A 23,008-nucleotide genomic window follows, 5' to 3' on the forward strand; every position below is an offset into this window, starting at 1 on the left:
TGGAGCCCCAGCTTGTACATCTGAAAGTCAGAACAGTGATATCCCTGCCTCCTGAAGCTGTCATCAGTACCTGTAGCTACTCAGGGCCCGGCCACAGTGAGCACCCGGGAAGTGGTGGATGCACTTCCGACTTCTGCTGCCAGGCAATTCCCCATGTCCTCCCTGGAATGTGCTAAGCCACCTGTCCCTGCCAGAGTGCAGATGAGCGAGTTGACCACTCAGCACCAAAGTTTGCAGGCAAAGCTTTTCATACTCCTTAAATGGGTCACAGTGCATATGAAAAAATAATAAATACAGTGCACGTGGTAGAAATACCGTTGTCCATGTCGTGTGCGTGTGTGCACTTGTGTGTGTGCTCATCATGGTATGAATGCGGTATTCCTTGTGAGCCTTGGTTGGATGAGTTTGTGAAACATGCTGTCTCAGGACCTCAGGTGTGGGGGGAGTCAGGTTTCACCTTGAAATCCCCTTTCTGACCTTGAGATTTTGGGAGTAATTCTTTGCCCTGGTGGAGAACCTTTGTTTCTTGAGTCTCTGTTTTCCAGTCTGAATGAGGGATTAAGGGATAAAGGGAAGACTCCCACCCAGGTCTCACGTGTAACTGGTTCTGTAACAGCAGCTGCCTGGAAGGAAAGGCCTCCCGACGATAACGCCAAACAGCCCCTCACCGTGTTTCTGCTTACTTTCCTCTTGTTTCCCTCTGACTTAGAAGCTTGCCTTCCCACACTCATGGGGTCAACAAGAAGCAAAGACCGGTTTTCCCAAAAGTGCACCTGTTTGGGCCAGGGATGTGGTGGAGGGTCCCCGGTTGGAGAGGCTGCTGTAGCAGTATTATCCTAACCCAGGAAGGTTGCTCTGGCCTCTGACAGATGCCCTGGCTGCAGTGCACAGAGCTTCCAGTCTCCTGTGGGCCTGTGGACAGAGGACAGGCAGGAGGAGCACGGTGTGCTCATCTCTTTGGAGAGAAGCCTTTCTCCTGTGTCCTCCTGCCTAAACAATCTGCAGCCTGTAGCACCTCTGCCCTCTTGGCTGGGGTAGGATGGAGCCTCGAAGAGGACCAGAGGCTCCTGATAGCTGGAGGGCTATGTGGGGGCTGAACCCATAACTTGGTGACATAGCAGAGTCAATGACCTACAGAGGGCCATCTCTTTTTCGGAAAATAAATCAAGCAAAACTAGGTGAAGCTCAGCCTCCTAGGAAACCTGGATTCCTGACCTCTGGAGTTATAGAATTAGGGCAGGGAGCTCATCAGAGCTGCTTTGCTGACAGCGTTAGAGCTGAGGCGTCCCTTCTGGCTGGATTTGGGTTACAGCCTAGATATTTGCCCTTACTCTCACAGCACAAGGTTCAGGCCTACCCAGACATAGATGGTTGTGTCCTGCTCCCTAGGCAGAGGCAGGGGAAGGGAGAGGTGCTGGCTGAGGGGCTCCCAGGAGCCATTGGTTGAGTCTGCTCCAGTCTTGTAAGCCCTGGAAATGCTGCTGAGTGTAGAGCAGCAAGGGGACCAGCTCTGGAACCAGAGTGCCTGGGTTTGAATCCCAGCATGGCTACTTCCTAGCATTGTGACCTTAGATCTAAATTACAGCTCTGCATTGTTTAATGACAGGCACACATCCTGAGAAATGCATCCTTAGGCAGTTTGGTCCTTGTGTAAATATTCTAGAGTGCGCTAACACAAAGTTAGACAGTACAGCTTACTGCACAACTAGGCTTTGTGGTAGAGCCTATTGCTTCGAAGCCATAAACCTGTACGCATGTACTGTAATATCACAGGCAGTTATAACACAGTGGCAAGTATTTATGTATCCAAACCTAGCAAAACATAGAGGGCCCTGTTGACTAACACCATTGTGCAGTGCATGACTGCACTTAGCTTCTTAGCAGTGTGCTTCCTTGTCTGTTGGATGGGGGGTGACAGTATTGCCTGCCTCATAGTGTGTTCGGAATGATCAGTGAGAGGACGCAGGGGAAGAGTTTGCAGCAGTGCCTGGTATTCAAGGGCATGGGCGCAAACATGAGCAGCATTGTGCCCTGCGCCTGTGCTGGTGCTGTCATTGCTGCTTCCCCCATCGGCAGCAGGGAGAGGGGAAACGCTGCGCTACTGAGACTTGGAGGGAGCTGTTTTCTTTTTCCTTTTCTTTTCTTTTTTTAAGTTCAGGGGTACAAGTGCAGGTTTGTTACATAGGTAAACTTGTGTCATGGAAGTTTGTTGTACAGATTATTTTGTCACCCAGATATTAAGCCTAATAGCCATTAGTTACTTTTCCTGATCTTCTCCCTCTTCCCACCCTCAACCCTCTGAAAGTCCCCAGTGTATGTTGTTTCCCTCCATGTGTCTATGTGTTCTCATCATTTAGCTCCCACTTATAAGTGACAGCATGTGCTATGTGGTTTTCTGTTCCTGTGTTCGTTTGCTAAAGATAGTGGCCTCCAGCTCCATCCATGTCCCTGCAAAGGATATTATCTTCTTTTTTATGGCTACGTAGTATTCCATGGTGTGTATGTATATATCACATTTTCTTTCTCTGGTCTGTATCATTGATGGGCATTTAGGTTGATTCCATGTCTTTGCTATTGTGAATAGTGCTACAATGAGCATACATAGGAATGTGTCTTTATAATAGAATGACTTATATTCCTTTGGGTATATACCCAGTAATGAGATTGCTGGGTCAAATGGTATTTCTGTTTTTAGGTCTTTGAGGAATTGCCACACAATCTTCCATAGTGGCTGAACTAATTTATACTCCCACGACAATGCATAAGCGTTCCTTTCTCTCCACAATCGAAGGGAGCTATTTTCATAGCAGGTCCTCGGACCTGGACCTGTCTTCCAAGAGTGCTGGTTAGAAGCAGTACATAAATACAATTTGAAAAGTTAGTCCCAGACCTTCACACAGTGCTGGTGGGAATGTGAAATGGTACAGCCACTTTGGGAAATAGTCTGACCCGGCACTTCTGCTCGTGGGTACACACCCAAGAGAAATGAGAGCACACGAACACTGTACAGGAATGTGCATAGCAGCACTATACACAGTAGCCAAAAAATGGAAACAGTCCAAACGTCCATCAACAGATGAATGGATAAACAAAATGCAATATAGCCACACAATGGAACGTTTTTCAGCTGTAAAAAGGATTGAAAGACTGACACATGCTGCAATGCAGAGGAACCTTGAAAATATGCTAAATCCTTGAAAATATGCTAAATGGAAACCAGATTTTTCCATGTATGCAAGGTGTCCAGAAGAGATGCATCTGCAGAGGCAGGAAGCAGGTTAGCAGTTGTTGAGGTGGGGGCAGGTGTCAAAGGGAAGTGATTGCGAATGCTCCAAGGCTTTTCAAGGGGAGATGGAAATGTTCTGCACTTAACTGCTGTACAGCTCTGTGAACATGATGCTAAAAGCCATTGAACTGTACACGTCAGGTAAATTGTATGTAAATTATATCTCAATAAAGCTGTTGTTAAAAAGAAAAGCTAGGCCAGGGGTGGTGGCTTCACGCCTGTAATGCCAGCACTGTGGGAGGCTGAAGCAGGCGGATCAGTTGATGTCAGGAGTTCGAGACCAGCCTGGCCAACTTGGTGAAACCCCTTCTCTACTAAAGAAATTACTATAAAATACAATACTAAAAATACAAAAATTAGCTGGGCTTGGTGGCAGCCACCTGTAGTCCCAGCTACTCGGGAGGCTGAGGCAGGAGAATCACTTGAACCCAGCGGGTGGAGGTTGCAGTGAGCCGAGATCACACCACTGCACTCCAACCAGGGCAACAGAGCGAGACTGTCTCAAAAAAAAAAAAAAAAAAAAATTAATACCAGGATTAAATAAAAATGAGATCATCTGATTAAGAGCAGGAAGTTTTTTTTCCCTCCTCCAGGGAAATAGATTGGACTCTGGTGTTAAAATTTTCCCCTCTTTGATAACTGTTATTTACCCCCATTTACTCTCCTTTCTCTGTGCGTGATAGGGTTCAGTGATGCCTGCCTCACAGTAAGTAATATTTAAAGGGCATAGAAGAGAGTGTAACTGTGAGATTTTGACACACAGGTAGTTAATATATGCTAATTTCCTTCAGTTCTGGCCCAGCTTGCTATGTTTTTGCCTTTTATTAATGCTTCTGAAATCCTTTTTGGAAGGAGGTAGAACCCTCACTTTGCACATGAGGAAACTGAGGCCCAGAGAGGTGGAGAGGTGGTAGGCATTGCTTCATACTGAGTTGGTGAAGCTGAGACACAACCACGTTCAGCAACAGAGCAGGGGTTTCGTTGGGCTGGGGGCCAAGTGGCCAAACAGTTACTGTGTAAGAGGGAGGAGTGGGCTTCAGGGACAGTGAGCAATTTGCTGACACTGAACCCTGGAACCGTGGCCTCAGAGTGGGAACTGTGCCTCCAGGAGGTCAGTGGATGATCCCTTGAGAAGAAAACTTTGGAATTTCGTTATGTTCCGTCTAACGTATGTCTCTGTGTGTGTGTGTGTGTGTGTACACGCATGCACCCTCATAGTAGACTGGCACCTATGTATGGATACACAGCTCATTCAGGGCTGGCACTGTCAGCATTTTGAGACCACGGTCCCAAGGACCAGGGTGGGAGTCAAAGACCAGAGAGGAAGGGCCGCCTTAGGAAAGCCCCTCTGTCTCCACGGTTGTTCCTCCATGATGGCTTCTGGCTCACTCTGGTAACGAGTGCACTGGCCAGGTTACCATTTCATGTCATCCAGTCCTCACTGTGGTCCATGGAGTTTCCTCAGTTAGCAAACAAGAGAGTCCACCTCAGAGAGACAAGCTGCCTTGTCTAAGGAGGTGGGGGTGGGGTGTGCTTTTACATGGTGGTGTTGGGCTCAAGAGGGAAGTCAGAGCAACCCTTCATTTGTCCAGAGGGTTCAGACAGGCATCTCCACCATGCCAGGATGCCCAGGATGAGAACTTCTGTCAAATAGAGTAAAGGGGCTGGAGCTGGAGAGAGGGGATTGGAAAAGCCAGGATCCCTGCCTTGGGCAGGAAGGCCCACCTGTCCTGTGGCTGTGACCATAGCACTCAGTGTGGGCCTCCCCAACCAGAAGGTGGCAGGGGCTTGGATCCAGCCCTCCTGGACTAACTTAAAGATGGGGTCTGAGGCTGCCTCCTCTACCCTCTCCTCCTCAAGAAACACCCACTCCACTGTTGGAGAGCACTGAGCTGGGCTTGAATGTGGCTCCTCCTTGTGTGCCCCCAGGGTCATTGCTGAGGCAGGATGCCAACGGTGTGTGCTAAAAGGGTGAAACCACTGAAAGAGGCTTCCCTGTGAGCCCAGCCTCCATTCCACCTACTGTGCCACCTCCATTCTGAGCTGGACCCACGGGGGATGGCTGAGTCCAGAGACCCCACAAGGAAAGGCTTCTTGGACCTGGGCATTTAACCATGGAGAAAAGAGCCCACAGCCATGTAGGCAAGGGCTTTGCAAAGTCAGCAGTCCTAGGGTCTGACTCCTGCAGGCAGGCATCAAGGGGTGTAGAAAGAGGTGGCAAGTAGGTCAGAGGAAGTAACAGGAAGATCACAGGAAGATCACAGGAGCTTGAGCTGGAGGGACGAGGAGGTTGCATCTAACTCGTATCTGAAAGAAAGAAAGTCGGGGGTGTGGAGAGTGATTGGTCTGAGTTCAACGTGGGCACCAGACCCAGCATCCTGCTCTTCAGACCAAGCCCCCATTGACTGTCAGCGAGGAGCTTGAGGCTGGATAGTGGTAGGAACCTTCTCGACCTCTGGGTGGAAGGCAGCCCAACTGCAGGCCACCCCTCAGATGGATCAGAAGCATCTTCTGCTTCTTTAAGAAAGAGAACAAGGAAATGGTGGGCTGTTGGGGGTGCTCAGTGGAAAGGCCAGCAGCTGCCCATTAGTGGAGTGGAGTCAGTGTGGAGTGTGTTAAGGACAGGGGCACCCCTGGTGTAGTGGTAGCCATGGCGACCTATCTGCTCTCCCAAAGCATCCTTATGTTGGGAGAGTAAGAAAGAGGCCAGAGGGCACAGGGCTAAACAAGTCATCTCCATAAAGGTCCTCTTGCCTAGCCCTTCGCTTCGGTAGGGACTTCTTAAAGGCTTCCTTTCCTGCTTTTGGTTTTCTGTCCCTAATTTCAGTGTCTAACAGCTTTTGCTGTAAGAAAAACAGTTACCGTTTGCCATGCCAGAACTGGCGTGGCAGCCTTTGCTGGGCTCTGCTCTGGCCCTGGGAAGGTGCCGTGGGCCAGGCTGCCGGGTGTGCTCCTTGGCCGCCTCTAAAGAACACACAGTGCACCCACCCCACAGCCTGCTCTCAAGGATGTGGCTTCTCTCTGGCCCCCTTGTTGCCTCTAAAAATAACCCTGCTATTTTGAAACTGCCTCCTCTGGAGCTTTTTCTTGCTTCTCTGTGGGATCAGCAGCCCTTCTGAGACCAGGATCTCAGCTGCCCCTGTCACCCCAGCTGTCCCCATCCTGTCCTCCCCTGCACATCCCCTCCAGTGCAAGTGGGATGTTGCTCTCCAAGTAGGAGGGGTATTTAGCTGGGTGTCCGCTGGAGAAGGCCAGACCTGTCCCTGTTCTCCCTGGGATGGGCGCAAAGGAAGAGGATCTGGGGCTGGGGCGAGGGAGAGCACGCCTGGAGGCCCCACAGGCTGTAAGGGTCAGGAATGGCCTAGAGCTGTGGGACGTCTGTGGCCCCATTGGCTGGCCTCTGGGTGACTCTCTGCCGCCTTCTTGCAGCCCACGACTCTGCCTCAGGGCACCATCAACATGAACCAGTGCACAGATGTGGTGGATGGGGAGGGCCGCACGGGCCAGAAGTTCTCCCTGTGTATTCTGACGCCTGAGAAGGAGCATTTCATCCGGGCAGAGACCAAGGAGATCGTCAGTGGGTAAGTATGCTGGTGCTGTGGAACAAGGCGCCACCACCTGCTGCGGGGCCAACACCAAATGGGCCGCCTGCCCCTGTGGTGATGTCGACGTTGTCTCCTTCCCCACGTGTCTCTATTCTTGGGCTGTGTCTCTGTTCTCCGCACTGCCATGTGCTGAGCAAAGCAGAAATCAGGACATCCGCCATTCCACCTGCAGCCTCTGGGGACCCCTCTTTGCTCTGGCCACCTTACCCTCCTCGGGCCTCCCCACCTTTGCACTCACCACACCCCCAACTCACCTGCCCCTCCACCTGGAAGGGGATCAGTCCCTGAAGCGCATGACCTGGTCACGCCTTCCCCCAGTCTGGGGTGGCTGCTCCTCCTTCCAGAGAGGGTGTGGGCTCCACCACCTATGAAAGCACCAGGTTACTGCTGTGTCCACGTGTTTCTCCCTCAGTGATGGTGGGGGTGGGAGGTGTCTCAGTCACATCCCCAGCACCTCACACCCGTGCCACTCTGCTGTCACTGCACGGATTAGTTTCTGTGAGTGGAGAGAATGAGTAAGTCTTTCGCTTACCCAGGTCCCCCAAAAGTGGCAGACTGGCTCATGAGAGAGCCCACAGTCCAGGGGCCTGAGCACAGTGCTCCTGAGCCCAGGGCAGCATCTGCCTTCCCAGAGCTCCCAATCTAGCAGGGGATTCTTTGCTACCCGCATGGCCTGGGCCGTGGTGAAAAGCTGTATGTGGTCCGTGCAGGTGACAGGTTCGTTGGGCCTGACAGGAGCTCACAAACTGGATCTCCAAGAATCCCTGTCTTGCTTAAGGCTGAGAAGGAGGCACATGAGTCTAAGAAGCTCTGGGAGAAAGTAAACCTGAGGCTTGCTGGGCCAGGCTGACTGTAGCAGTACAGAGTAGAGGGAATCAGGAATATGAAGCCCTTGGGTTTGAACACACAGATGACTTGGAGCACCAGCCTTGCTTTAGCCTCTCAGCTGCAGCCTGGCCAAGCCTGGTGAGTGAGCACGGCCATAAGTCCAGGGTCATGTGGCAAGGCATCCGGGAGCCAGTGCTGGGCCCCGGGGGGAACTCTGCGGATGTGTGCTCTCCCCTAGAGTCCTCCTCTGGAGAGAGGCAGGTTTGCATTTCTGAGCACCTGGAGCTGAGCTGGAGGAGAACTTGTGTCTCCCCCGATCTTAATCCAGAACCATATGATCAAGAATGGCAAGGGCTTCTGAAGAACCCTCATGGTACAGTCGAGGAGACCCAGGGCCTGGAGACGGGAGCCTGGCCAAGGGCACCTTCTGCACTTCCTGGCTAACACCTGTTGCTGCTATTGGCCGGGTGGGACACAGCCGAGGCTCCCTCTGCCCAGGTGGCTTCCCTAGGAAACCCTCACCCTTTCCACAGGAGCTGGGTCCCAGGGAGGGTGTGGGTAACAGGTGGGATGGATGGGAGTTCTAGGTCTCCAGAGCAGGCTGGGAGTGTCTGGAGCAGGGTTGGTTCTAGGACCAGCCCAGAGAGGTATGTATTGTACCATGTGGTATTAGGAGAGGATGATGTTTAGCATTTGGACTGCCTCCAGCAGGCAGCCTAAGTCCTGCCAGAGGTCCTCACTCCATCCCAAGCCCCTCTCCTATTTCTACTCTCTTCTGTTGCATGTTCAGGCTTGCCATACCCATGCAGCTTACATAGACAAGATCGTTAATGGACCAAGGTACCAGGTGCACACGCCATTGGGGCCCCACGTGTGGTGGCTCAGTGGCATATCCAAAGCCAGGATAAGCTACCTGAGGCTCTTCCACTTCCCCTCGCCCTGGTTGTGAGCCATGTTAGTTTGTGTCCAACAGGCAGGTTCTCACGTAGCAGCCTATCCTGGGCCTCTGCAACCCCTCTCATGAAAGTGGGCAGCCACTTCCTCACCTTCCCACAAGCTGGGATGCTGAGCTGTGTGAGGGAGTCAGGCATGGCCTGTGCACCCTGGGGACAAGTACTTTTGCCTCCTTCTCCCGTTGCTCTGTCTCCTGCCCTCGCTGACAGCCCCCTTCCTCTGCTCCCTCTGTTGCCCATTATAACTCCTCTTCCCAGTAACCTCATCCCTAGGCTCTGGAGCGCCACTCTGCATCTGAGCTCTCTGATCACATCAAAGCTGATCCCTAAGGAGGTGCAGACACTTCCGCCAGGCAGCTGGGAACAGGGTGGATTGGGGACAGTCCCACCCAGACTTCTTCCCAGGTCTTCTCTGCATAGCCCTGACAGCTGCGTGGGCTGCCAGGTCTCTCCTGGGCCTGGGTAGAGGAAGTTGGCAGCTCTTTCCAATTCCCACTTTCAGGATGCTGGACCACACTTTACACAGCTTTTTTAGACGAGGTGGGATTTGGGTAGGAGTTGGCAAGGGAGCTCTTCTGTGCTCTCAGCTGGGTGAAGTCTGGGCTTCCCTTCTCCCTGCCCTGCCTTTTAACCTTACCCATTCCCCTGTTCTCACTCATCTGGACTCTGCCGTCCCCATCTGGAGAGCCCCAGCACCTACCAGTCCCATATTCACACTCACCCCGCTCCTCTCTTCTTGGGGTTTGTTTTGTTAACATTTATAACACATCTGGATGATGTTAGATGCTTCCTATTGGACTTCCTTGAGAAATCCAAGTGCAGAGGACACAGTTCATCATCTGTTCCTGGACCCTGCATCTCTGTGACTCCAGTCACAGACTCCAGTCTGAACAGAGATTAAGGTGTGTAATGGGACTGAGGCCACATGGGACACCTGCTGTCCTGGCTCCTCCCGAGTCCTGGGCTTGCTGGAGCCAGCCCAGGAGAGCTGAGCAGCTCCACGTAGTCAGCAGAACACCTGTGGTGCAGCCTTCTCCCCTCCCCTCCAGGTTCCATCCTGCAAGGCCATTAGTCATTGCTGACTGATGGAACCTGGGCCAGTCTGCAGGGGCTTGGGGTACCTGGCAGGGTTCTGCAGCTCCAGCATGCTCCACACCTCGGGGAAGTTTTAAGTGCAGCCTTCTGCAGGCACAGTCCCTTAGAGTGGTCAGGAGAAGTGGCCGCTGCCATGGCAGACTGGAAGGGCAAACATGTTTAACCCCATATGCCTTGTGAACACCCCAGGTTGTATGAGCGAGGCCCTCTCCTGGGACCTCTGCTCCCAGCTAGCCTTAATGAGAAGTGTGACCAGGGAGGAGAGGGGCTCAGGACCCTCAGAAGGCCTGCCTGTCTGCTGGCTTTGCAGATAGTCACAGCCTCCTTTCTTGTTTTGGGGCCGTGGATGAATGACCCACAGGACCTGTGGCTTGGGTCTCTGGCAATGCAGTTGTTTATTCATTCTCTTAGCAAATCGAGCGTCACTGGCTGTGTGCTGAGCTAGGCTGAGGGTGGCCCTTCAGCTCTGTTGCTGTGGTTCCCTGCATTAAGCCTGGCCTCTGCTGCCACCAGATGTCAACCGCACACCCATCCTGAGACTGTCTCAGAAGCCAGTGACTCTGACTGACCCTCCTTTTGTCTGTTCGTCTGTCCTTCCCTCCTTTCTTCATTTTCTCCTTCCCTCTCTTCCTTTCCTGCTTCTTCCCTCCTCCCCTCCCTCCTCCTCCCCATCCTCTTCCTCTCTTCCCTCCTCTATCCCTTTTTTCCTTCTCCTCCTTTCCCCTACACCTCAAAATAAAGAAACACCTCTGGGCACAGAAGATTCGAGCCCTTCTTCTGCCCCAGGCTCAGTGTGCTGCTGGATGCTGCACCCGTGTGATCTCTAGCAGGGTGCAGCAGTACAGACCGCCCCCATCCCCAATCCTGGGCCCAGGCTTCCAGCAGGACCAGCATGGACCCTGGTGCTGGAAGACCTGGAGCAGTGTCTTCTGAGGCTCCTTCCACTCTGGAGAGGACACTAGGGCTATCCTTGCACAACCAGGCCCAGGGCTGGAGCTGGGGCTTCAGAGGCAGGACCTACACTGCCTTCCGCTCCTCCCACCCCCGTCCTCCAGCCCCCACAGGACTCGCAGGCAGCTCTGGCAAGGCGACTGCTGTTAGTTCCTTTGTCTGTTGTAAAATTCTATATGGTGGAAGTAGTCGTCGTGCCATTATCCGATCTAGCTTCTGATTTCAGACATGAGAAGATTAAAGCTCCTAAGGGGCCAGGAGCTACCCAAGATTATGGTGGGATGGAGGCAGAGCCAGATCCAGAGTCCTCCTGCTGGCAGTGCCTGCTCTTGCTGTACCCCTGGTGTCTGTCCAGAGTGAACTTCCCACATATAAGCCCTGACGGGGTCCCTGGGCAGCTCTGCCCAGCCTTCCTCAAAGCCAGGGTGCCCAGCACCCTCCCTCTGCAGGGACTGTGGGAGTTCAGCTCTCCCCCCACTCTAGTCCCTCAAGAGGACCCGTTGTGGGAACTTGGCCAGCATAGCTCCTAGATTCTCGCCTCAGGGCCAGCACCTGCCTCTGTTGCCCTAAATGGCTCCCAGTCACAGCTCATCTGTGTTCTCGCCAAGCCCACTCTGGGAGAGCAGTGTTAGGGCAAGTCCAGGCCCTGGAAACAGGGTCAGTAATGGAAGTTACATGTCCTGTGCTCTGAGGCCATGGCCAGGCCTGGCCTCTCTGCCAGCATGGAGTCTGTGTCATGTCCTGAGCCTGCTGTGGTTGTGGCAGGGTCATCGTCCAGACTTGCTCTGTGGGCGCTTCTAGCCCCAGCATAGCAGTCTGTCTCTGGGGACGATGCCCTGCTCTCCTTGGTGCCCAGAGACCTGGACCACCCCATCAAGGGCCGAGGCTCCTAGTTCCCGAGTGCCAGGATCTTACCTGGTACTTATCTCCTTTTCCCTTCCCAGGTGGCTGGAGATGCTCATGGTCTATCCCCGGACCAACAAGCAGAACCAGAAGAAGAAACGGAAAGTGGAGCCCCCCACACCACAGGTAGGCAGTGGGTTTGCCAGGTGACATCCCCTCAGTGGAGCCAGGGCTTGGGAAGAAGTGAGGGCTCTCTGGAGGTTAGAGGGTGAGGACGCAGTCAGGCCAGGGCTGAGGCGGTCACCACCTCTGCACATCCTTGCTGTGGGCTGCAGTCTGCAAGATCCTCACTGAGCCACAGGGGAACCACAACAGGGACAGGATGGCCTGCTAGTGTGCTCTGGGGCTGCCCAAGGGAAGTTTCCAGTCAGCCTGCAGTACACAGCTGTGACACCTCCCCTCGCTATCCTGCTGGCAGCTGGGGAGGGGCAGCACGGGCAGCCTGCAGCCACAGGCAAAAGGACTCTGCACCCACAGATGGCCCTGCAGGCAGCCGGATGGGGAGGAGAGTCCTGGAGTGGCATGGCCCCTGAGGAGCTCACAGGGGCCCTTGCTCCAGTTCCCATGTGACCTGAGCAGGGTGTGGCAGGCTGGGGTGGTCCCTCAAGGCCCAGTCCTTCCCCACAGTCCATGATCCTCCTTTTCTCCCTGGCCAGTGTGCAAGGCTCAGGGCATAGAAGGGTCCTACATTGCCTTACCACACTCCCCACGTTCCTGGGTCCATGGGGGAATGGGGTAACCTTTTTGAGCCTCAGTTAATCAACTTGCAAAGCGGGCCTGTTGCTGCCTAATCGCCAAGATTGTTGTGAGCATGAAAGGAAGTTTTGGACCTATTATGGGTTCTCAGTAAATGTAATTCCTTTGCCTCTGTACCATATGCTACTGTTCCCAAGTACTTTGCCTTGTCCTGAGCCTCCTAGTCACCCTGAGAGGGAGCAGGGTGGGGATGGGAGTCCCTTGGGCATTACAAGGCCAGAGGCCCACAGAAGTTAAGAGAACCAGCCCACAGGCTGCAGAGGTCAGGGGGCATGCACTAGCCTGGGTCCCTTTCTCCCCTCAGCCCCTTGGGCTGCCCTTGGATGTACCTGCCCTGGGCTGCTGTATTGGCCCTCCTGCTGATGGAGTCAGCCTGGGCCACTCTCAGCCCATGGTCATCCACCCTCCATTCTGGGGTTGAGGGTGGGGGACACCCAAGCCAACGTCCGCTGGAAAGGAGATGTCGCTAGCAAGAAGCTGGCAAAAAATACAGAGTGGTTCCTGGGACTGAAAATGGAGCTTCCTGCTGGGGAACAGTAGTTGATACGTAAATCCCCCAAAGCTACCCGGTTTGAGAGAAACAAAAAAATCACAGGCAGAATAACAGCGTTTAGGGTTACGCCGCGTTTCCATGGTGATGCCTTGGAAACAGTACAGAAGCAGAGCTCCTGCCTTCAATAAGGTAACTCCAAGTGCAGAGGCCACTATCAGCCCAGGCCAGGGAACTTGCTTGCTCTCCCTCCCTCATGACACCCAGCTCCCCAAAACAGCTACCCATGACCAAGTGTCAACTTTTTTGTTGGTAGAAGGAGCCACATGATCCCAGGGTGGGTAGGTTACCCTCAGGTAGGTTCCCTGAGGGTCTCTTAGAGTCTGGAGCACAGGGTTCCTAGCCTGCACTCAGCCCCCTCCTGGGACAACCTTGTGGGGTCTCTCCTTTGTACCCCTTGGTCCCTAGAGCATCCCATTTGAGGCTGCTTGTTTCCAGAAGCTTTGAACTTTAATCAAGGGCCATCTCTTTGTCAAGTCAGTCTTGTGGGGTGACGTAGGGACCCTGCAGCGGAGCAGCAGGGACCATGGTTGAGATGGGGTCTTTGGGCAGGCCTCCCCTCTGCATGCAGCCTGATGCTAAAGGCATTCTCATGGCCTAGGGTGGGGCTAGGGGTAAACCTCACACCTGCAGAGCACCTGGAGAGGCGAAAGCCCGAGACTCTATACTTCTTTCTCCATGGCCCAGTGTAGGTCCAGGAGAGTTTCACATTGGACCAGTGGAGGGCTTGAAGTGGTGGCTGTCCATTGTGCCCAATAAGAATCAGCTTCTGCCCTTGAGGAACTCAGGTGGGACCTTCTGGAAGGTTCTGCTTGCAGAAGTTGGGGCCAAGGATCACACTGCGGGAGCAGCAGACAGCCTTTCAGCTGAGGGTGGGAGTCTCAACAGAGTCTAGGGCTGGGGGAGGAGAAGGGCTTGGCCCTGACCAGTGTTTCCAAAGCCTGCAGTCTGAGAGGCATGGGCTCCAGGCAATAAAGGAGAAAGCCTGGAGCAGAAGGAAGTGATGACCCATGTAAGTGTGAAGGGCAGGAAGGATGGAGATGGATGGGAAGCCCAGAGCTATGTTTCCAGCCAGGTCTGCAGGCCCCGGGTCTCCACTCCTCTGGTGGAGCTGAAGGAGGCCCGCTGCTCCATCTCCCAGCCCACAAGGTTCTGCTTTTCTCCAGCTTTCTTCTGAGTTCAGTGTGAGCCCAGCCAGCACCACCGGGCCCACATGTGTGTCTCCTTCTTTAAGAATCCTGTTTTTTACTGGGGTGTCTACTGCCACCACCACCACTCCAAGTTAGAATTCTTCCTTCGTGTTGGTAGCCGTGCTCCGTGTTCCTGCTAGGGAAGTGGGGAGCCTTCTGAAACCCCTGCAGAGAGAGGCCCTGCTTGGCAAGCAAGACTGTAGAGCAACTTTGTTTTGGGGAAGCGCTACTGCCATGGTGGGCAGTTAGGGTGGTTCTGCATCCAGTACAGCTGCTGGTTTCCCATGGGTAAGCATCCCAGGGCGCGGTGCTTGCTACAGGGACAGGCGGTCCTGGGGTGGCATACCCTTGGGTCATTGGAGCCACTGGGAAACTTCTCAGGAGAAACCTTCACTATTTGCTTCCGAGAAGCTGGCTTCTTCTGAGGGGAGCCTTCAGCCTGGGAGTCTGTCTGCTGGCAGCCCTAAGCTGAGTAGGTGGTCAGGTGTGCGTCCTGGGTCTGTGGGAACAGCCTCCCTGCCTTTATCCTGTCTGTGAGGCCTGGAATCCTTGCAAAAGTACCAACAGCTTTGGACCCAGAGCCCCACCCAAGACAGTGCCCCACCAGTGGGTGAGACTGGATGTATGGAGCCCAGCCAGGCTATTAATAGTCTGGTGGTGATGCTGCATCTGCAAGTGTGCACACATGCAATAAAGAACCTGTGTCATCTGCAACCCTCTCCAAGGGCCTAAGCCAGAGAGGGACTAAGGTGGGTTTCTAAAAATGAGGCTTGGCCATCAGGATGGGAGTGGGAGATGGGCACTTGTATATCATGCTCTTTTGCGAGAGAGCTGAGATGTGCTTCACTTTTGGAGAGGGGCCAAAGCCATCCTGTTGGCAGCCCTCTGGGCAGGGTTGTTGGGGCTCAGGATGTGACTTGGCACTGCAGAGCAGCTGGGGATCACAGCCCTGCTGTTGTCTGGATTCTATGTTTGCAGAGTCGAGTTAAGGTTCTCTGCCCAGGGACTGGACTCTGCATCTGCCTAAATGCCTACCCCACAGATACTTCTCCCTCGGAGCAATACCACTTTCACAACCTGGAGAGATTGGGGTTTGACACCTTTTCCATCTGGGCTACTGGCTTGTGCATGTGTGAGCTTGTGAGTGTGAGAGAGCGAGCATGTGCACATGAATGTGTATATGCATTTGTGAGTGTGTGCCTGTATGCAGATTCAAGTGGGGTATTTGGTGTCTTTGTGTGTTCTGTCTGCTATAATAAAATACCACAGACTCGTCAGCTTATAAATAATAGAAATTTTTCTCACAGCAGGCTGGTTAGTCCAAGTGCTAGTACTTTGGGTGTCTGGTGAGGGCCCCCTTGCTGGTCCTCACATGTTAGAAGGGGCAAGGCAGCTCTCTGAGGCCTCTTCTATGAAGGCACTAAACCTGTACATGAGGGCTCCATTCTCATGACCTAATCACCTCCTAAAGGCCCCACCTCCTGATACCATCACCTTGGGGGTTAGGATTTCAACACATGAGTTGTGGGGAGACACATATATGGAAACCGTAGCATTTAGTTTGCATCTGACAACTCTTTCCTTCACGTAGCATCTGGACACTCCATTTTAGCCTCTTAGGAGCAAAAAGCAGATGGTGGGTAAGGCCTCAGGGCTGGCCCAGACTTGGGTGCTGTGAACTTGTTCTTGCGTTCACCGTAAGGAGCTACAGATGATGCTGGACCTGTCTTAAGGGCGTGCTCTCTTTCCACACTCTGTTCTGTCTCGCCTTATTCAAGTCTTGAATGTCTAGGAATGACAGACTCCATATCTACTACTGTGGTCTCACTGTTAATGCCTGACCCACTGTTACGGGGCACTGTCTGAAGATTCCAGGCCCCTGACATTGTATAGTTAGTTGGTCCTGGTGTTCCCTATAGCTGGGCAGCCAGGACATGTGACCCATCCTGAGCTGTGTGCTCCTGCACCTGCACAGACACCACTTTCTCCTCCTCTAGGAGCCTGGGCCTGCCAAGGTGGCTGTCACCAGCAGCAGCAGCAGCAGCAGCAACAGCAGCAGCAGCAGCAGCATCCCCAGTGCTGAGAAAGTCCCCACCACCAAGTCCACACTCTGGCAGGAAGAAATGAGGGCTAAGGACCAGCCAGATGGCAGCAGCCTGAGTCCAGCTCAGAGTCCCAGCCAGAGCCAGCCTACTGCTGCCAGCTCCCTGCGGGAACCTGGGCTGGAGAGCAAAGAAGGTGAGCGGGGGCCAGGCTGGCCTGTATGCACTGGAATGGCCCTTCCTCCCATCAGAGCTGGCCCTGGGGATTCAGCCAAGGCCTGTAGCGCCCAGTCACAAGCCCTGGACCTCCATTCCCTTTGTCCATCAGCCCTGTGGGGAGCATCTAGCCTGGTATGGACTGAGATTCCTGGGCTCCAGTCTTGGCCTTGCCCCTTCTAGCTCTTAAATCCCATCTTTAAAGGAGGAAGACAGCTCCTGTTCTCTCAGCCCCAGTTGCTTGTCAGGAGAATCAAAAACGTTTTGCAGCAGGGTCTGTGGATGGGAAGGCCTCTGTCACTGCACCATCGTGTTTCTGTGTGCATCCTGCCCCAGGAAGCAGCAGTCAGTTTCATCCCTCACCATCCGCATTCTGCCTGGGCCCCTGGCGGAAGGAGGGGAAGGGGTGCTGGGGAGGCAGCAGTTGGCATCCTCGTGCCCTATCTTTTAGCACTTTGGAATTGCCTGAGCAGGAGTAGGGCTTCCATCTTTGCCTCTCTGGTTCCCAGGCTCTAGAGGGCTTTGTAAGACACAGGCTGGGTTTTCCCATCTGTATTTTGTCTAGATTGTTAAAAGTAAGTGAGCAGCTGGGGCCAGCCCAGCTCACTCTGGCTGCATGTTTTACATGCACTCTGGGTAGAAGGTGTCTCAGTCTTCCTCTCAGGCCCATCCATGTCAAAAATCTGTTCACTCTGTCTCACTTCTGTAGAAGTCCCCTGCCCCTTCTCACCCCCAGAATACACTAAAAGACTGAAGGGGTTGGGCGTGGTGGCTCACGCCTGTAATCCCAGCACTTTGGGAGGCTGAGGCAGGTGGACCACCTGAGGTCAGGAGTTTGAGACCAGCCTGGCCAACATATTGAAATCCCATCTCTGCTAAAAATACAAAAATTAGCCAGGCGTGGTGGTGCATGCTTGTAGTCTTAGCTACTTGGGAGGCTAAGGCAGGAGAATCACTTGAGCCCAGGAGGCAGAGATTACAGTGAGCTGAGATCGCACCACTGCACTCCAGTCTGGCGACAGAGCGAGATTCCGTCTCAAAAAAAAAAAAAAGACTAAAGGGCTTGTTGACTGTCAGCTTTCCCCTTGATGTTGGTGAGAAGCAGTTGGTGGTGGTTGTCTTGTGTCCTGAGGTACAGTTTTGCTCTTCCAACTAAGCCTCCAGACCAGAAGTGCAGGGCCTGCCTGCCAGTCTGGCTGAGAGGCAGCCAGCTGCAGGGGAGAGATGGATGAGAGAAAAAAGCATTCACGGAATATTTCATTCCCATCCATGGTTCTTTCCATCTGACTGTGCCCTTGAGTGGGCTGTGCTGGACGTTAGAGATAGAAAGTAGAGAAGGCCCCTGCTTGGATCCTACATGGACTTTTTAAAAAAGTCCTCAAAGCAAAGCTGCCAGCAGGCTGAGTGCGTCCCCTCCCTCCCACTGTCTTCCAGAGGAGAGCGCCATGAGTAGTGACCGCATGGACTGTGGCCGCAAAGTCCGGGTGGAGAGCGGCTACTTCTCCCTGGAGAAGACCAAACAGGACTTGAAGGCCGAGGAGCAACAGCTGCCCCCGCCGCTCTCCCCTCCCAGCCCCAGCACCCCCAACCACAGGTACAGTTGCCCCGAGTCGCCCTCCCGGGAACTCGGTGGTCCTCTTCCTTCCCCAGGTCCTCGACTCCCCCACCGAATGGTCTGCAGCATCTCCCTCAGCTCCCTGGATGTGGCCAGCCAGCCACCTGCCTACGTGGACTCTGGCAGCACTAGGGGGCGGGGGACAGAGAGACTGGGGAGCACCTTTGCCTTTAAAGCCAGCAGGCAGTATGCCACCCTGGCCGACGTCCCTAAGGCCATCAGGATCAGCCACCGAGAAGCCTTCCAGGTGGAGAGAAGGCGGCTGGAGCGTAGAACTCGGGCCCGGAGCCCTGGCAGGGAGGAGGTGGCCCGTCTGTTTGGCAACGAGCGGAGGTAAGGAGCAGGTTAGAGGGCTGAACACCCAGGCCCACACACATGCACCTCCACCCACGCACATACACTCACACTCTGTTTCTCTCACATACAGTCCCCAAGCCTCCCTTGGGGGGGAGCGTGCTTTCTGCTCAGAGCATAGGGGGATTTTCCCTCTGGGCCCAGAACTCAGCTCTTGTAGCCAAATGCAGAATTTCTGACCATCAGAGGTCGAGGCCAAGAATAGCAGTTTTCACATCAGTGCCTCCTAGGACTGGGGCCTTAAGGTTCCCTGGTGGGTTCTCAGCTGCCTGGTTCTTGTAGGGCTGGATCTTATCCTCCTGGGCCATTTCTGTTCTCTGAAGTGGCATGGAGGCAGGGAGACTCTAGCTACATGTGGTGACAGAGGCACTCCTCACCCTGTCGGTCCCAGGGTGGGCAAAGGGCATTGAGAGAGGTTCAGATGCAGACAGTTGTGCCCAGGAAGATGGGGGCAGCACTGGTTCATCTCTCAAGGACATGCTCCCTGGGGAGCTTCCTGCTCACCCAGGAAGCCTGAGGCAACCTGTGAAGCAGCCGAGCACCCAACAGCATTGCTTTTGCCCTCCAGGGGAGCATTGCTTTTTGTCCTGTAAGACTGATTGGCTGGAGAGAGACAGAGTTTGGACATCTGGACCTAGGGCAGGGACCAAGGGGCACAGGTACAGAACTTGACTGCTGCCTAAGAAGAGGCGGGCCCATGCCCTGCCCTGCCCTTCTTCTCCAGAGTTTCCTGGAGAACTAGAGAAAGAGCTGGATGCCATTTGAGGCCTCGAAGCCCAGATCCAGACCCAAGTGCCCAAGCACGCCTTCAATCAGGCTTGCACCGCTGCATCTATAAACTGAGGCTTTGCCTTGACACCAGGGTTCCTCAGCCTGGTTTATGGATAGACTTCTGGAGGTCCATGATGACCTGCCCTCTCAATAAAACATTTTCAGAGTATTCTTCCCAGAAGAGGGTTAAGGTTAGGCACTCTTCTGGGAAGAAAACCCGTAGTTTTCATTAGGTTCCCAAGGTTCACTGTCCAGAAAAGAGGTTCAAACCATAGTTCTGGAAGTCTTCTCAGAGTGTCCTCCCTTCCCGAACCACAACCTCGAGCTCAGAGTTAGAGACACTACTGGAAGGGACAGGTGAAGGCAGCCATGAGCTCCCGTGCCTTGAAGGGCAGGTGGAGGGAAGTGTTTTTTACCTTCTGCCCCCTTTTCTTCCGAACACCCACCATTGCTGACAGCCCACCCACTCTTCCAAACGTCCCAGATGAAAAGGACCTGTGAGCCTACAGGTTAGTCTCCAGGATAAGGAAGTGTCTCCCAGAGATGCTGCTCTTGAGAGGAAAATGACACGTTGACTTTCTAGGGAAAGGAAGGGCAGCCAAGTGGTTCCCAGCCCCTGCCTAGTGCCCTGGGGTGCTCTGCTAAGCACTTGGCTGCCTTAACATTTCATAGTAGCCTGATGAGGACCTGTTACTACCACCCCTGGTTATAGACGTGAAAACTGAGGCTCGGGAGTAGGTATCTTCTCACAGTGGATAGCTGGTGCAGATCCCAGTGGGGCCTTAGCCGGGAAGTCCCTGTTCCCATCCTGTGACCCAGGACTGATGCCAAGGGTGCGCTTCTAAGCAATTAAGAAAATATATAAGTAAAGGGTTTTGCTAGAGAGAGGAGGAGGCCAGTGGGTGGGCAGGGGAGGCTTCATGCTGGCTGGCAAGCAGGCTGTGTGTCGTGGTGGCTCCAGAGCAGGATCGGCCACGTCCTGGTTTAGCGCCAGACCACAGAATTAGCATTCAGCACACCTGCTTGGCTTGGCTTCTTCTCAGAGAGACTCCTTTTGAACTCGTTCTTGTCTCCTGTCGCCTGGGACAGGTGCACTCTTGGGGGCTTTGTACTCTGCATGCACTGCCACACGGATGGGTTTTCACCTGGTGCTGGCCCCACCCTCCGCCAGTTCTGCATACTAATACTGCAGCATCCCTTTCTCCTGACCCTGGTGACATCTGATTGGCTGCTGTCGCTTTCCGAGGCCTGCTCACTAGATCCCTAGTAGCCCACCCTGTGCTTGGTTGGATTCCTGTCCCCTAGTTGATTAGAGCAGAATCTCCAAATTGGCAAGAGATTGGCCACACCTTCCTGGAATGGCAGCCACAACAGGTGTGCCCAGGAGCCAGACTGCTGGGACTATGGGGTTGGTTTTTTGACAAGCCACAGTCATCTAGGCAGGCCTATCTGAACCTGACTGGCTCTGGGCTTCGATGTGTCTATTCCTCAGACTTCCAGAGTGTTTCTTGGATCGTCACCTCTGGCTGCTGAGTGGGGGAAGCTGTGGTCCTGGTTGGCCTGCTGGTGACTGGCAGCAAGGCCAGCTCCCCATGCAGCCCTAACCCCTCTACCCTCAGCACAGCACATAGTGTCCTGGGAATCCTGGAGCTGCAGGGTGCAGGCCCCGTTTTCTCTGCTGACCAGTAAGGTGCTTGCTGTCCCACCTCCAGTGCTTCTAGGGCACCAAGTAATAACTTTCCGCCTCACCCAGTAGATCAAGGCAGCCGGTGCCTGAGCCTGTGGTCTTACAGGATCTCCCCAGGCCCCCATGGAGTGCAACTGTAGCAAGTGCCTTTCCTCTTCTCCACCATGACTCCTCTGTCTGGATCCCCACAATACCACGGCATGTGATTTGCATGGGGTTCAAGCCCAGCAGCTCCTCACTGCTTTCCTGGGGCTTTCTTAGGCCCCAGTGTTGGGCAGAAGAGCCCTCATCCTGGAAGTGGCGGCACTGAAACCTGTTGGTGAGCCTTGAATCTCACCAACATCCCACCACAATGGCTCAAGTGTGGTGGACGCCTGGCCTGCACTTACCAAGCTTTCCCTGGGTGCCCGGGAACTCCAGCAGCTTCCTTAGCTTCCTGCTCTCACAATGCCGTGGCCTCTCCTGCTCCCCTACCCCAGCGCCTGCCTCTGCTGCCGGTTCTGGCAGGCTGGCACGGCACAGGCGTCTTTCCTGAGGAGGACACTTTGTGTCTAAGCACAGGGAGGAAGCGGAGCCTGGGGCCCTCAGAGTCCAGCCCTGGGTCCTCCTCTCCGACGTGAAGACATCTTAGGCAGCTGGTTTTCCCTCGTCCTCCCTGAGAAGCACCTGGCCTCTTGGGGGAGGGGGGGTCTCAGGAATTGATCTAGTTTCCTCTCTTCCTTGTGGAGATAATTAGGCTTCCAGGCTTGGAAGCCCTTCACCCACTTCCTCTGGGTTCTTATCCTCTTGTCCAGAGCACTAGTGACACCCTCCCCGCCAGGTAACTTAGGTGTCCCTGGGAGAACAGGCCCGGCGCCGTGAGCTGAGCCTCAGCGGGCATGTCCCCCACCTCTGACCCCACCAGGGTGACTTCTTGCAGCTGGAAGACAATCATGGTCTCTCTCCCTCTTCAGTGATTACGTTGGGTTTTTGCTTCTTTAATTCTTTGAATAATTTTGGTTCACCATTATTTGATTTGAAAAAGCAGTGCTTTTCCGTGTATTCATTTCCCAGCCTTGTTTTCTTTCAGGTCTTGCCTCTGCGCTCTCCTGCTGTGCCGCTGGGTGGCGCTGCGCCTCCTCCACCCGCTTCGCCCCCATCTCAGCTCCGTCTCCGGCCGTAGACAGCCTGAGGAGGCCGCCAGCCCTCTCACATGAAATCAGCCTGCTTTCTTTTTGTTTTAATTTGGTCTTTGATTCCTTTTACTGTTGGCAGAAACAATGTTAATTCCTGGGCCTCTTTCTTGCTAAATTTTGGGGTGGGGGCTGCACTGTGATCATGAGGGATGCAATGAGAATGGAGGCCGCCCTCGGAGGTGGTGGTTGCCTTTTGATCATGTCTGTGGCTCAGGAGAGGCTGCTGGGTGCCAAGCTGTGTGAATGCCGAGTGGGTCAACACCACAGAGCCTGCGGGGCCTCCAGCGCGGGGGCAGAGGGCAGGGGCAAGCGCAGGCCTGGTGGGAGGGAGGGCCGTGGAGGGGCGCAGGCGGAGCTTGGGTTGGCTGAGCACGTGTCTAGACAACCTCGGTGCTGTGCAAGCCTGAGCGAAATCAGGCCCAGGCCAGGCTGGGCATGGGAGGAGTCGGCTCACTGCCTGCCACCTCACAACTCACCTCACTGCCACCTCAGGGCCTTGTGTCTTCTCTTGCAGGAGGTCCCAGGTGATTGAAAAGTTTGAGGCCTTGGACATTGAGAAGGCAGAGCACATGGAGACCAATGCAGTGGGGCCCTCGCCATCCAGCGACACACGCCAGGGCCGCAGCGAGAAGAGGGCGTTCCCTAGGAAGCGGGTGAGTTCCTGGGGCCAGGCAGCACCTCAGGGGTGGCTCGGAGGCGGGTCAGCATGCACCCCATGCGCCGAGTCCCCTCCACACAGGCCTGGGTTGTGCTCCTGCCAGGCTTCTGCTCTCTGACTGCCTCCTCTGCATAGTGACCTTCTCGAGGGCAGGCCTGTCTCCTGCAGCTTCATATCAGAGCGTTCTCCGTCTCTGCTGAAGGATATTCTCACACGTTTTAGATCCCAGATTTAATTAGGATCACTGTCTTCCTCTCTGAGGCAGCCCAGCAACAAGGCTGAATGTCATACCTTCCTAACTCTTTCTTTCAGTACAGCTGCACCCCTCGTTTCTCTACTCAGCCCAAGGTAGACTCGGCTTCTGAAATCCTCC

At 54.2% G+C, this 23,008-nt stretch overlaps 1 protein-coding gene across 6 annotated transcripts in view; it reads left to right on the forward strand.

The window, feature by feature from the left end:
• MPRIP (myosin phosphatase Rho interacting protein) overlaps nt 1–23,008 on the forward strand; it is a 150,963-nt gene that overhangs the window by 77,817 nt on the left and 50,138 nt on the right. For 5 of the 6 annotated variants that reach the window (XM_008010506.3, XM_008010505.3, XM_008010503.3 and 2 more), the window contains exons 4-8: nt 6,716–6,867; nt 11,663–11,747; nt 16,115–16,355; nt 17,810–17,969; nt 22,492–22,630. In XM_008010506.3, the coding sequence (XP_008008697.2) occupies nt 6,716–6,867; nt 11,663–11,747; nt 16,115–16,355; nt 17,810–17,969; nt 22,492–22,630 (777 nt within the window). Of the gene's footprint in view, nt 1–6,715; nt 6,868–11,662; nt 11,748–16,114; nt 16,356–17,809; nt 18,324–22,491; nt 22,631–23,008 lie in introns of all 6 variants that reach the window. The other variant, XM_037987286.2, reaches the window with a different exon arrangement.

This window comes from Chlorocebus sabaeus, chromosome 16, assembly GCF_047675955.1.
Source record: "Chlorocebus sabaeus isolate Y175 chromosome 16, mChlSab1.0.hap1, whole genome shotgun sequence".
NCBI classification, from domain to species: Eukaryota; Metazoa; Chordata; class Mammalia; order Primates; family Cercopithecidae; genus Chlorocebus; species Chlorocebus sabaeus.